Source organism: Meriones unguiculatus, chromosome 21 (genome assembly GCF_030254825.1).
Source record: "Meriones unguiculatus strain TT.TT164.6M chromosome 21, Bangor_MerUng_6.1, whole genome shotgun sequence".
NCBI lineage: Eukaryota > Metazoa > Chordata > Mammalia > Rodentia > Muridae > Meriones > Meriones unguiculatus.
The window spans coordinates 35193487-35209253 of NC_083368.1; the positions used below are offsets into that span (position 1 = coordinate 35193487).

General features: G+C 37.7%; 1 protein-coding gene across 13 annotated transcripts in view; it reads right to left on the bottom strand.

The window, feature by feature from the left end:
• The window catches only part of Sgce (sarcoglycan epsilon), a 70698-nt gene that overhangs the window by 13749 nt on the left and 41182 nt on the right, over positions 1-15767 (bottom strand). For 7 of the 13 annotated variants that reach the window (XM_060374115.1, XM_060374125.1, XM_060374122.1 and 4 more), the window contains 4 exons: positions 4684-4846; positions 1982-2193; positions 1025-1051; positions 140-328 (listed from right to left, as the gene is read on the bottom strand). In XM_060374115.1, the coding sequence (XP_060230098.1) occupies positions 140-328; positions 1025-1051; positions 1982-2193; positions 4684-4846 (591 nt within the window). The remainder of the gene's footprint in view (positions 1-139; positions 329-1024; positions 1052-1981; positions 2194-4683; positions 4847-15767) is intronic. The other 6 variants (XM_060374118.1, XM_060374116.1, XM_060374126.1 and 3 more) reach the window with 1 other exon arrangement.

Here is a 15767-nt window from a genome sequence, read left to right on the forward strand (position 1 = left end):
AAGTCATGATATGTCGGCACGATGTTCTTCAATCATAAATGAACGAGACCAGTAACGGCCTCACGCTATGGCTTGCGCAGATATCAGTGCGCCACCCATGCGCGTGGGCTGCTCTGCCTCCACGTAAGTGGACACTTACTGCTGTGTCTGCATCAGCGGCATGTTGGTGCTGTCATAGGTGTCTGTGTGCAGGGGGGGTATGATCTCCCCGGTCACAGGGTGGAACACGGGCAGTGTCGACAGAGGCCAGGCAATCTCTCTGTTTTTGGACATGTCTCGAAGCTCCTTAGTAGATTTCTGAATAGAGCTGTGATGGACAAGTTGGATACTACATAAAAGAAAAAAAATAAAATAAAACAACATGTATTTAAAATCATATACTAGCCCTAATGTGTCACCAATTTGAAAAAGTCATTTTTTTTTCTTTAAAAATAAGACATTATTGCTTTGGGGGTGTTCTATAAACTAGCTCAGAATAACATGCATCTCGCGCACCTTTATGTAAGTCTCAGGTTAAACTCAGCTAGGGAACGCTATGTTAATATTACAGCCCAAGTCACAAACTAGTTACCTATTTAATTTCTATGATTAAGATAAAACTATGATAGCTTTTATATGATTGTTTCTGGTAGGGGCATTTATAAATACTCACGGGACTTTCATTTTATGGAGGGTTATTACTGCAGATTCAGGAAAACGTGTATGAAAGGCCTTGTCATCTGTCATCTGGTTTATAGAAATGCAGATTGGGAAATCACATAATATAAATGGCATGTTAATATTCTGAATCTGAAATCGTTTAGGTTGAATTTTTATCTAGGTTACCTTAGGTTTTGAGCCCTTTTTTTTTATTGTCTACCCATCCTAAACATCTCTAGTTAGAAAGCAGCTTTCAAGTTTGTGAAGTCAAGAATGAACAATGGTGAATGAAAAGAAGGCATGAGACACATGTGCGCAGCATGATGGGTAACTGAGAAGTGACAAAAACAATGATAAAGAAAATAACAGGAAAGAAGACACTTACTCTGGGGTTTGCATGTTTCTCTTTTCCCTAGAAACAAAACAAAATTTATGAATTAAATAATAGCATTGATATTTGGAACATTAAGACTATATGCTCATGGGACCTTGTGTGATGTGGAAATGCTGATGTCGTGACTCAGATGCAACCAGGCAGTGTTTGCAACGAGTTTATATATTACTTGGATGAGTAGACATACAGCGATGGAATACTGATGAGAAACACACAGAAAATGGAAAAAATGGAGATTAAGAATCAAGCTCTTGATTGAAATAAACTCTATGACATAATGAAATCAGGCTACATGAAGAATGGAGAATTTGTGACTTGCTGCTTTATGAGTTTTTGAGCCTCGGCTTTGTTACCCTGACTTCCAAGTAATCTCGGGAGATTATCTTAATTGACATAGATGTCCTGAAAGTGCTAACTATTCATGAAGGGAAGACTCATTACTCAAATGATACCTTATTTTCATTAATTTACTCCTGGGTTATTTTTTTTAATATATTTTAAACATTTAGATTGTGTCACCCTGTTTGACAGCAGAATGACTTCAAGAAGAATTTTGACCATCACTTTTCATCACACTGACTAAGACAATTTATTTATTTAAATGCAATTACCATGTCAATAGACGCCTGTCTCTGCTCACACAAGATGGCTTGCCTATCCACGGTGTCTAGCTTCCATTATTCTTGGGAATGTTTTTCCATCATGAATTTATATCTAGCCTTAATCATTTCTGAATAAAGTAATTTTGGCCCCTAATTTGGTTTGCTAGCCTCACAACTACTTTAATTCATTTTAAAGGAATAAAGCACTACTGTTTGATTTGAACAAAATTTCAATTCATTTATAGTGTGTTTTATGAACTAGATGCGACTTTGCTTTTAATGGAATCATCTATGTCATTGTCTTAACAGGCTTGCCAATTCTTTATTAGTGTTTGAAAGTACTCACACTCCTTCCCGTCGGCAGCACATGATATAAGCGAGTATTAGGAAAAGCACTAGCGCTACTGCCGAGGGCACAGCCAGTGTAACGAGGAAATCCGTGTAATAGTCTCTGCTTTTCAAAGAATCAGAAGGGGGCGTGTACTCCCCACCATCGGGCAAAATCCCCTCACCACGAACCACTTCCCGATAGGTGGACACTTGTTTTGTTTTATCGACCTGATATAAAAGAAGACAATTGCACATCAGATCAACAGCTACAAACATTATGAGGTTTTAAGATCTAGACACGCCAAAGCAGTCTGTGAAAAATTATCTTCCAAAGCTGAGTAGTTTTCATCGCTTTAGCATCCTGACTTGTTATTCTTTATTAGAGTTAGGGAAAGTAAGAATGGAAGCAGTGACGACTCTATCTTGGCCTGTTTTCTCTAGCCTTCTTGCTACATAAACACATACACACATATCTGCATATATGCATGATGTGTGTGTGCATGAGTTTGCTTGTTGCTTGCAAAGCAGACAATACTGATGTGCAAATGTTAACCAACCAGCTGGTAAACCAGTACACAGGGATGGTTTGTAAGGTTAGTGGGATCAAAAAGGGAACATACAAAGCGAAGAGAATTTCCAGTGGACTACTCTATCTTTCTTCTGTTTAGCTGACACCAATTTTGGAAAGAGACGCGGAAGGCAGACTCCCCCGTGCTGTGGCACTACCACGTTTTGTTCCAGGGTCACAGTGTCGCACACTGCACCCCCTCCGCTAACCCCCTCGTCCGCCCGCCTTCACGGTGCTGCGTGTAATTCTCCTCGGCTTTCACTGAAGGGCACTAAGAACGTAGCCACGTGAAATTGGCTTCATTTGATGATTTAAATGTTGGGAGGATTACTTTTGGCTTTATTCAACATTGCCTGCTGGAAAACTCCGCTTGTATGTTATGCCCTGCTAGCAAGCTCCTTCAGCACCTGCACAGGAGTCAGTGCTCTGCTTCCTTCCAAATAATAGGTAAATAACTCAATTTCCTGGAGTTTGGATTTGTAGAATTTAAAAACAAAAACAAAAACAAAAATCTGGTTGTTCAACACAACCATATACTATTTTAAAAATTTAAGTCCTGATTTTTCCATTTAACACAGCTTATTTGTTGCATTTGTTATGTGACTATCTTATCCTTACTTTATTTTATTTTAAGGGAGAATATAGACTTGGCTGGCCTGGAACTCCCTATATAGAACAGGCAGGCCTCAAACTCACAGAGTGCTGAAATTACAGGCATGTACCACCACACCCAGCCCAGTGGCTCTTCTATTTAAACCTCCTTAAATATCAAAAATACATTTCAGAATGATGTGGCATATAAATAGATAAATACACACACACACACATATATATGTAAAATAAAATGAAAATTCCCAAAATTTTCAGTTATAAAAGCCTTGCCATCAGAACTTTCAAAATTGGAACACTTTTTTAACCTTTAGAAGTTAGACACAGTTGCTAAACATAAGTTCACGTCAGCGCATAGCCATGAGCAGAATGCTGCTGGCAGGGCCCGTGGTCTCCTGCTTGGTGAGAGGAACGAAGTCCTGATCCCAGCTGCTCCCTGTCAACCTTAGATGCCTAGCACCAAGACAGAAATATTGAGCTCTACAGTATTAATATTTACTCAGCATTGTACATAAGCCTTAGTAAAATAATAAAAAAATAATAATTAATAATAATTTTATGAGATCTAAGAAGGCAAAGAAAGGGTAGAATTTTCTAAGATACAAAAGAAAGGGGGGAAAAAAGCATTCAGGGCAAAAAGCCACGGGAGTGCTAGGCATTGCAACGTGAGAAATGTGTTCTCATGCCAGCACCAGGCCTGGAAAGCCACCTGTAGTTGCCTCTCTAAGACATGACATGACAGTTGTGTTTGTGTGTAAGTAACTTTGTTCAAACGTCAGTTTTAAACTTAGATCTAAATCACTCACTATCAATCATAAAAAGTTGACAGAAGTTAAATCTAAAGGTCACTAAAGAATTGAAGGCCATAAAATAATTAATCTAAATAAGATCGAAATATTGTCTAGAAAGACAAAGAGGGCATGCACTATACATCTTTTATACATATGTGTGTGAAACCACTTACAATTGTTAAGCATTCAATTTTAAAACATGCTTGCAATTGTCAAGGAATGAATGTAATCAATAACGCAGTTTTAAGGTGGTTTAAGAGAAACTTGTACATTTATTTTTAAGGCTGTGGGCAAAACAACCCTCCCTTAGAGCTGTTCCCCCTATCTCACTTGAGTTCGTGGAGTGCTGGCTCACAGCAGAACACAGCTTTATCTGCACTATCTAATTGTGCTCTGCTCCTTCCTGACAAAGTAAGATGGTGGCAGGATATGTGGGGAGCCTTCTGCACCCACCACACCGGCTCCCTGGTGTCTGCCGAGCCTCCCGGATGCCCAAGGGCTTCATTTGGACCACCCGCCAAGCTAATCCAGCCTCAGCATCTCATCAAGTGCGGAGCACAAAGGTGGCGAGACTCATTCTCAAATGGATGTGCCCTCAATCCTTAACACCAAGGAAGCCCACAGGGTCAACAAAGAAAACCTAGGACTTATTTCCAACAGCAATTCACGTTCTAGTCAAACGTTATATCCAAACACATCACTACTAATTAAATTTGCAAAAGCAAAGTTTAAAAAAAAAAAAAAACTCACCAGTGAAATTTTGCACCAGTCAATGTAAAACTGAGCTCGAAACTTTTTATCACACGTTATCACAGGCTCCATTTCTTGACTGCATCTTAACTGATTCTGTGGATTTTCAACTTCTCGTAAACAAGAAGAAAATGCAACATCGGCACCAACCATGACATAAACGCTGCAAAAATGTGAAACTCTCAAGTTATTCTTTAGGAAAATTGAAAACACTGAAAAAAACAATTTACCCCTGAAAGCAGGACTTATCCCTTTGAATTGAGGGATTAACTAGAATCATCTCTGAGAGAGGAGCCCGGGCTCTCAAAGCACTGATTCATGGAGGGGCCTCCCGTTGTCCATTCCTTTATTCAACCAATATTTACTAAGTGCTTAGGTGTACGGGGCACCCCTTCCATTCCATGAGAAGGCTGGGAAGTTGTATTTCATTCCCCCCCCGTTTTTTTTAATCGAATTCAAACCAGCTACGTGCTTATATAGCCTGATTATTGTATTTGGTAGACTACTTCCATTAAGATTCTCCTTCACATAAATTTGTTAAGAAAATAACCCTATCACTAAAATAATAGTTGCAAGTGGTGGCTCTTCATTTGATTTTCTCATGATGCAATTATGACATTACACCCTTGAGGAGCCGAGCTCTCTGTCGACTTCATTATTCAACTGGACATTTCTGTCAGTGTTTCACGCACACAGGCCCCTCTGTGCTCGGTTTCATTTCAGATCTCTCACTCTTCAGCTAAAGAAGTTACCAGAAGAGAAAATCATTGTTTGTTCAGCACAAATGAAGCAAAACATGTTTTCTTGAAGGGTGCCCTTATCATTATGAGGAAAGAATGGTACTGAATTGAGAAACGGGATTTCACAATAAAGAGGACAGGGACTGCAGCGACAGGGGCAATCCCAGAGACTCTGCCGAAGATAGGAATCTTATCGACTTTCCAAAGGAAAAGAGAAAAACAAAGCAATTATCTAAATAACTATAATTTCTTTTCTTAAGAGATAAGAATTAGGTATCTGCAAAAAGTGACCAGTCTACCAGGGATGCAGCTGTCCTTTAAAATATTTTAAACACTGATCCTGAGACTCAAAAAAGTTCAAGAAAACTGAAAAGCAAAAAAAAGAAAAACCCGAGTAAACAAATTTGAAAGATGCACAATGAAGGCTTGCAAATGTACTCAAAGCTACAACATAAAGACAGAGTGTATCGCATGGAGTTAGATATACAAATCAATGAAATAGAACCAAAAATCTAGAAATCAACTCTAAGATTTAGTAAGTGGATTATTGTCACAAGAAAGTATGACGGCAGATGAATAGCTATTTACAACTTATGGTCTTAGAACAAATAGGTATCCACATGAAGATGAAAAAAATATTAAATCCCATTACTACCACCTCATGCCATAAATACAAAATTAACCACAAAACTGATTGAAGACTTCTGGTTTTGTGTCTAGTTAACACAGTATAAGATTGGCGATCACCACCACATAAAACAAAAGATGAACAGAATAAGAAAACAGAAACTGAACAAACTGAAAAAAAAAAAAAAAAAAAAAAGAACTGAAAAGAGAGCTGCAAGACAAAAAGGCCTTAGAGCAAACTGGTGTTCCAGGGCTTGAACAGACTCACAGATGCATACAGATAATCACAGCCACCTGGAAAAGAAGTTTACAAGCCAGAGCCCATCAGGGGTCCTGCGAGAAGGTGAGCAGGTAACAGGAGCAGCATTAGGGCATTGCTGGAGGGTCAGACAAGCCTGAGTCACAGCTCTACTGCAGTCTGGTCATGGAGGGCCCTGGCACGGGCTTTCTCACTGGTAGACCTGGCTCAGCTTCTCTCTGGGAAACCTAGATGTTCGTGTCGTCGGCAGGAAAAAAAGAGAAATAAACAATTCCGTTGTTCAAAAGGCCTGCCTTCAGGAGAGACTAGGCAGAACTGCAACTGCTGGGAATAATGTACGAGCCCAAGAGGGAAGCGCTCACTCCTCTGCTTCAGCCAACGTCTGTTAAAAAGAAAACTACAGAGGATGAGCTCCCAGGCACAGGCCCACCTGGTAGCTCCTCACAAGGGCCCAGCCCCGCATTTTAACTACACGGTAACTTAACTTATAGCAGTTCCTTTTACTCAGTATCAGTCCAATTGCCAAGAAAAAAAAAAGTTGGAGGCAAACATCACAGCATGAAAAACACAGAACAGTATCTGAAACCAACCCAGCAACACATAACGTGAGTTAAAAAAAAAAAAAAATTAAAGAATCATTTAAAACTACTCTGAAATGAACAGAAAGAATGCCATAGGTTTTCAAAATTTGGGGCAACAGCCAAGGCAGTTCTTAGAGAAAAATTTATAGTGCTGAATGAATATATTAAAATAGAGAAAGATTTAGAATCAATCACACAAACATCCACATTAGGACAAAAAAAAAAGTCAGCAAACTAAATCCTAGGTATATTAATAAAAAGCAGTAACAAAAAAATAAGAAATGAATGAGTTAGAAACAAGACTGATAAGGAAAATCAAAGAAATGAGAAGATGATTCTTTCAAAAACTGATAAAGCAGGCAAATGGGGAGGTTGTTTACAAGTTGGTAATGCAAGAAATAAATAATACACATTATAAGAGATTTCATGGACAGAAACAGATAACCAAGAAATACCACAATCATCTCCATACCCAAAATTTGATTGTGTTGATGAAATTTAACAATTACAGAGGAGACCCATCTTCCACAGCAGTAAAAAAAGAAACAATCTGTGTAGACCCACAATCTAGAAAAGGAACCGATCAGTAATCAACCCTTGGTGTGGAAAACTGCAAACTCTCACTCTGGACTTCCTTACTCATTGAGTAAAATAGAGCTGGTTTCCTGGAATGTCCTCAGAATACAGAAGCCAATAGGGAATTTTCTAGATGGTTCCCATAGACTAGCCCTTGCAAGGTATAAGCAGGGAAACCAGAAATTTTAGGCTTGCCTCACTTACTACATAGTGAGTTTCAGAGTTATCTGAAATCCAAACAAAATAAAAAGAACAACAACAACAAAAAACCCAGCAAGTTGAATCCAAAAATGTATAAATAAAATTATAAGAGGTAGCCATGTAGAATTAACCCAGTTATAAAAATTAAAATTTAAAATAAATTATCACATCAGTGAATTACAGAGAATGATCTTATTAATAGGTTAAAAAATATCATTTGGTAAAATCAAACACTCACAAATTATAAAATCACTTATATGAATGGAGGAAACTTCATAATCTCAATATGGGCCATCTTTTAGAATCAAAATAGCTAATGTTATATTTTTAAAATGAAAAAAGAAAGAAAGAGTTCTGGCTGAGGAAGAAATTCAAGGCATGATGATTCGAAAGAAATAAAAAATATCTTTGTTCATGAATAATAAGATCCAAAATAGTGGACAAAATGCCTCGCAGAAGTAATGATTCATTATAGTAAGTTTACAGAATACAACAGAATACAAAGACTAAAGCACTAAAAATCATTTTTCTACATACATCAAGATGATTCTTGAAATAAAACCACTATCCACTGACATTAGAATCTACCAAAAATAAACTAAATAGAAATCTTTAACAGTACATTCAAACTATATATATGAGAAAAACAAAACTCTATGAAAGGAATAAAAAACAAAATTAATGGGGAAAATTATTAAGAGGAAGACTCAGTATTGTCAAAATGACAGTTCTTTCCAAATTAATCCATAATCTCAGTGAAATGCTAATCAAAAGCCTGCTGGTTGCTCTGAGGATCTTGACAAACTGGTTCTAAACCTTACAGAGAGGGACAGAAGATTCCGAATATCAAACCCAATAGTGAAACAGAAGAGCAAGCTGGGAGGACTGAAACGGCCCCACCTTGAGCCTTACAACAAAGTTAGTGACCAGAACAAAATGGGAGCAGTGGAAGAATAGACAAGAGGGTGGAACCGAATGGAGAGCCTAGCAACAGTTGTTATCTAACAACTTAGGTGAGCACAGCTACCTGATTAGTCGGTGACAAATGCACTAACGCACTAAGGTGTGCTAGTCCTTTCAACAAATGCTGCTGAAACAATTGAATGTCCAGATTTTTTAAAAAATCTGTAACTAAGTCTTCATATGTACCTCGTATTCTTCACAAGTGTGGCCTTAAAATGAGTCACAAACATAAGTACAATTTTGAGAAAGTAACAGAGAAATACTAGATGATTTTCTAAGACCAAACACTGTTTTAGTCATGAAATAAAGAAATTGGTAAAATAGACAAATTTAAGTTCTCTCTCATACCAAACAAATTGTCAATGAAAACTTTCCAGAGCCTGGGTAAAAACATTTGCAAACCTCCTATCTCATAAAGAGCTGTTGTCAAACATAAACCAATAATAAAATGAAGCTGACTGAAAAGTGTCCCAGGGCTGAAGGAGGCAGGACACTTGGAGGAGTGTTTGCGCACTGCTGGGTTCCATCTCTAGCACCTCGTAAACTGGGCATGACAGCAGACATCTGTTATCCCAGCACTCAGGAAGTGGAGGCAAGAGGAGCAGGGATCCAAAGCCATTCCCAGCTAGTGAGTTCAAGACCAGTTTGAGACTGTTGATAGATAGATAGATAGATAGATAGATAGATAGATAGATAGATAGATAGATAGAGATTGATAGATAGATGATAGATAAATAAGTAAACACTTTTTTAAGAAAAGAAAAACCTTAATAAAGAACTTAGCAAGAAAAGCATACAGAGGGCAAATAAAGGTAAAAAGGTCTTCCATATCACATATTTATTAGAGAAAAACTTACCAAATCAGCATTGAAATACCATAAAACAAAACAAAACAAAAACTCTGGAACAGCCAGAACTTTCTAGCTGGAGTAACAAAATGTGGCACAGCCAATGTGAAGACAGTTTGAAGTTTTCTTACAAAATTAAGCATATTTTACCTTATGGTCCAGCTGTTAACAAAAGGAGCCAACACTTGTATCCACATAAAAACTTGTAGATGTGTGAATAAGGAATACAGAATCTTTACAATTGGAAAGCAAAGAAGCGATCTGTACATCTTTCACTGGGTGAATAGTTAACTCTAGTATGTCCAGGAAGTGAAATATCATTCAGGACATATAGAAAAAAATGAGCTATCAAGCTAAGGAAACTTAGCTCGATAGCTTTACTAAATGAAAGAATAAATGCATTCTTATACCAATTATTTGCTCTATAATGACATTCCAGAGAAAGCAAACTCCAGAGAGAATAAAAAAGATGGTTGCTAGGGGGCAGAGGAAAAATAAAGATGAAGAGATGAAATGTAGATGATTTTCAGGGCAGTGAAATGACCTGTGTGATATACCATAGCATACATATGTCATGTGCACTTATCTAAACCCAGAACCCTCATCTCAGCTATGGACTGACGATGGATGTATCACTCTTGTCCACTCTGGGAAAAAACAATGATAATCAGGGAGCTACAAGCGTGTGGGAACAGTGGCACACACAGCATCTTTGAACTTGCTCTTTAATGTCGCTATGAAGTTAAAAGCTCTCTAAAATCAGTTTACTTAAAGATACACACAGTGACTTAAACTCAAGAGTTAAAGTGGTTAACTCTAAGAAGAAAATAGGCATAAATCCTTGTGGCCTTTGGTTCACCAATGGTGTTTTTAGCTTTGACATCAAAAGCTCCAGCAGTGACAGGAAAAACTAGATAAGCTGAGCTTTATCAAAATTAAAACATTTCATGCTTCAAAGAGCAAATAGCAAGAAAGCAAAGATAAGTTACAAAGGGGTTATTTACAAATCTCATGTCTGATAAGTGACTTGCATCCAGAATATGTAAAGGACTCTCACGTCGTAAAAAGACAAACAGCCCAGTTAAAAAAAAAAAAGAACTATCAAGAAGTTGAATAGATCTATCACCAAAGAAGATCCGAAACAGAAATTTTCTCTTGCATTGCACATAAAAAGCATATGGAAAGATAGATACTCAATTGGTCACTAAGGAAGGAGATGTCAAATCCACAAGGAGATACACCTAATTCCTGCTAGAATGATGATAATCAGAGAGCAGGATGAAAGCTGGTGTGAGGGGGAATGTAGAGGAATCAAATCCCTCCTTGCCTGCTGATGGAATGTGAAACGGCTCAAGGCTTTGGGAAGACAGCTTAACAGTTCCTCAAGAGGTTACACACAGGCTCACCAGATGACTCAGAAATTCTATTCCCATGGATCTGCCTAGGAGGAATGAAAACAGATATCTATGCAAAATGTATGGCTGGTGTTCACAGCAGTAGCATTTCTCAGAGGAAAAATGTGAAAATAATTCAAAGGCTTGTCAACTTATGAACAAACAAAAGACTACAGCCACAAAATATTGTATTATTCACTAAAAAGACAAAATGAAGTATTTTTTTATAGACTATGAATGCAACCTGAAACCAATATGGTAAGTGATGAAGAAGCCAGTCATAACAACCATGCACCACACCATTCCATTTTTGTGGAATGCCCAAGCAAAGGTAAATGTAATGACACAGCCACATCAGCTAGAGTTTGCCGAGAACTAAGGTGGTTGGTGGAGAGTGGCCACTGATGTGTACAGGGCTGGGAGTGGACAGCTGAGCTGCTATAAATCCCCTAAACTTTATTAGAATGATCATCTGTTCTGATGGGTAGAATGTGCAATATGTGAAGTCTACCTTAATAAAGACGTTATTTCCTTAATTTTTTTGGAGACAAGACCTCATTCTTACAACCCGAACATGCTAAGGAACTCACTATGTGGCGAGAACTGAGTAATCCCCTAGCCTCAATGAGCCACGTAGCGAGATTATAGATACGAGCCACCACTTCTGGCTCAATGCTACTGCACTTTAAAGTGAAATACACCAAAATGTAAAATAAAAGTGCAAAACTGTGTCAGTGTAAGTGTGATGTCACAGACACAATGGTTCCAGAACACAGCTGCACAAATCTATTTGTTCTTTATTTTGTTCAAATAGATCAATTCGCATTAGGTCTTAAGTGTCATGTAAGGTACAATTAAAAACAACAACCACAACTATATAGCCCTGGAGAAATAGGAGTGAATAATGCACAAAGTTAAAATCAAACTAAAAATTCAGAATGGAAGCAGATGTTAAGAAATCACCAGGAAAGTTAAGTGCTGCACGATCGCATACATATTTTGTTTACAAAGCTCACTGCTTTACAGCTTCACAAAACTCAATTTCCATCTCCTTATTAACACCGTACATTTTTCTCTTGATAACTGCAAAATATTTCCATGAATAGAGATAAAGGGATGTTTCTCACAACTGTTAAGAGCCCTCTTGCTCAAACACAACATTGATTTGCATTTATAATTAATAAGATTTTAGATTAATTCAGCTAAACTTATATAAATAAGCAGAAGAAGTTTTGCTACTTTGGAATGTGTTTTTCACTTAAATTATAAAAGTAATATAAAAACATTATAGAAAACTTGGAATATAAAAACAGAACCCATTTATATTACCAAGGTAACTATTTTCATTTTCCAATGTACCTTGTAGAATATTTCTCAAATGCATATATTTTAACCTAATTGCAGTCATCTCTAAAATTTAATTTTGTATCCTGCTTCTCCACTTAATGCGTCATAAGCATTTTCCATATTGTAGTTTTTGTAATTATGGTTTTATGGCAATATAATTTTTTAAGTGCACATGATTTTTCAGCAATTATTTCTAAGTTGGACATGCAGTTGCTTCTAATTTTTGATGTTATAAATAAGACCTTAAAGCCCACCTCTGTGTATATTCCTTGCTGTTGCTGTCTTAAAAGAGATGCCCAGAAGTGGAAACATTTTTATGGCAGTTGCCACTGTGCCAAGTTACTTTCATCTCTGTGAGTACGATCCATAAACTCCTCGAACTTGATATGTTCCGAGCTGAGCTCATCTTCACCCCACCCCACCTCCACCTGTTCCTCCTTCTATCTCCTTTTCCTAGTGATTGGCAACCCCAGATGCTCAAGTCCTGATCTCCAGCACCATCATCCTTGACTCCTCTCCTTCTCTCACAGCTCAATCCATCATCGGTTGCTGACAGTTGCCCTGAAATAACTTGCAAACACAAGTGTCACTTGCTCCCACCTCACTGCCACCACTTTAGTTTGAGTCACCAACACCCTACACAGGGGCAAAGCAACATCCCTGGAACTGTTCTGAAACCCAGTCCTTGCCATTGCTAAGTGAATAAATGAGCTAGCATTTACCACTTAAAAACACAGAGCACAAAGGTCAGGAGGAAGAACAGTAGTCGACAGTAGACTTGTCTCATGGGACAAAAAAAGCCTTTTGTTGTTGTTGTTGTTGCTTCTTTTGTAGAATAAGCAAGTTTGGACACATTGGCTTTTCTAATATAAATTTGTATGAGACCATACTTAATAATATCAATTGATGCTGTACATGAAAATGTCATGTCTTTCATGGTGTTTTCTTTTTAGCTATCTTTTGAATATACAATTTAAAAAAATTAATGAAGATAGTTGTTATCTTGAACCCAATCAAATGTTTAAAATGTGTCTAAAAAGTTGAGATGGGCACATATTATTTCAACCTTTCTAATGCTGCAACCCTTTCATATAGTTCCTCATGTTGTGGTAACCCTCCCCATAAAATTATTCATTGTCACTTCACAGCTCCAATTTTGCTAGGGTATTGAATCATAATGTAAATATCCAATATGCAGGATATCTGATACGAGACCCCCAAGGGGTCATGACCCGCAGGTTGAGAGCTACTGCTCTAGGTGAATAAATGGTGCTTCAAAATGCTAGGAGTTAATAAAACTCCTTATTAACAGTTTTTAGGACAATTTGAATAACCCAGTTTCCCTTGAGGTAGAATGTTTTTGTCGAGGCATTTAAACACTTAATGTGAGGAATCAACAAACAGAAAAATAAGTGTATGCAAGAGCAAGACAGTGATTACAAATGAATATATGCTTTCCATAACTGTCCCTCTCATGGAATACATTTGCCTCTTGATCTTGTGTCCAGAAGAGACAAACCAACTTGAGTGTATACCCATGTATGCCACATGTCAGCCTGGAATGTGAGCTTCCAGGAGAAGCGGCAGCATCTCCTTGATTGCCCCTCACCCCACTTCTTCTGTATACAGCTGTAATTAATTTAAAAATAAAATGAAAATTAAAGACTTATAAAACTTTTTATAAGATATATAACCAAATGACTAAGTAATGCCCAGGCATTAAAATTATAATGGGATTAACAATTCCATTTTAATCCAGAGCTTTGTGAACGTTCTCATATCAATTAAAAATAGAAAAAAATTTACCATAAAAAAGGTAAAAATATTACCTTCTTATTACTGAAAGGAGGAGAGTGGTTAGTTCTCAGAGTCCTGAAAACAGGATTGCTGTAAATTCTGTGAGAACTGGTATAGAGTAAAGGAATTCTGAGGGAAGGAGGATGGATGCTCTATGGATTTTGTATGGCCCAAGTTCCACATATGATGATCTTGAGCTGACTAAAATCTGCACAGCTATCTCTGCCCCGTCACTCTCTCATTTGCCTCTACACTGCATATGATGAGCCTGACACAGAAACTTTCCTATCAACCATTTATGCAAAGATCCCTTTGCTTCAGGACAACATCCACCCAACTTTCCACAAATACAATGCCTTACGTGGTTCAGTCTTCAGCAGTTTCTATCGTAACCATCACAATATTGGGGAGGCAGAAACATCAGAAACCCTGGGGCTCAGCTACCTAGTCTAGCTTAATCACTGAGCTTCATGCCAGTGTGACCCTGTCTCAAAGGAGCGAGGCGAACAGCTCCTGAGGAATGGTCACACATACACAATCATGGACAAGGGAAAAGATGAGGCAACTTCAGAGCTGAGCACCTTGGCCCAACATCACAACTTTCCATCACAACAGTATCTAGCAGTTCTGACTTGAATTCTCCTCCTCAACTGCTCACTGAGGCTTTTGATAGAGTTACTTCGATAGAGAATTTTGTGACATGGTCCAGAGAATAAATGAGGATAGTTTTTCTGCCACTGGTTGAGGCTAGATCTGCACGCTTTGGTCACCAGAGGAAATAGGTTTGACAATCTCTTATGAAAAGTGAGTATATTCTTTAATCCTCACACCCCATCATTCCCTTCATAGTCACCGTTTACACCACATCACTCAGCCGTGCTTGGCAGCTACAATATGCCTAGCATGAAATATGACCCTGCTCCTCTTTCCACCAGCTTTATCCCAGGCTAAATACATCGAAGAGTCCTCAGCCCTTGGCTCCATGTCAGAAGCAAAAGCGACACCGAGTCCATGCACAGTTGCCTTGGGGTTATGAGTCTGGCAAGTGAAATTAATCTTTTCAGAGGGCTCAGCCTTCCTTTGCAGAAGCTTACTCACTTTGAAGTCAATCTTTATAATTGTTTTCTATTTTATTTAGAAGAAGTCTGAAAGCTGTCAGCAAGTTCTGTAGAGATGCGAAAATGCTCATCACGAAGGATGAGCTGGGATGCCAAATACTGGGCAATTAATGGCCGTTTGGGCTGTAGAAGGGCATAAAAGGGCCTACCTCTCTGACACGCTACTCTAAGACACGTGTTGGTTAGGTCGCTACAGAAAAATATATGTCACTAGTAGATTGTGGCTGGCTGCCGTGAGTTAAAAAAATTTTTTTTCGTAAAGATCTTTATCTTTTTCCTTTAAATCTTGGAGTACGATTTAGGGTAAGTATTGAGAGAACACATTTATTAGTTTTCTTAATTACTATTGCTGAAGCATACACATTATTTTAAAATAAGATTTTAGAAAAGCAATATTTGAAATTCCTTGGCTAAATCTGTCCTTCCCTGTTTATGTTTATAATATTTCATTTTAAGTAAATTTATAGTTCATTATTTTTAATGCAAAAGCGAAAAGTATATTAAGTGAATTACATATACATGCTATATATCATTTAAAAATATATTAAGTGAACTACATATGCACAGTATACATCATTTAAAAGTGTATTAAGTGAATTACATATATACACTATACATCATTAAAAAGAAAGA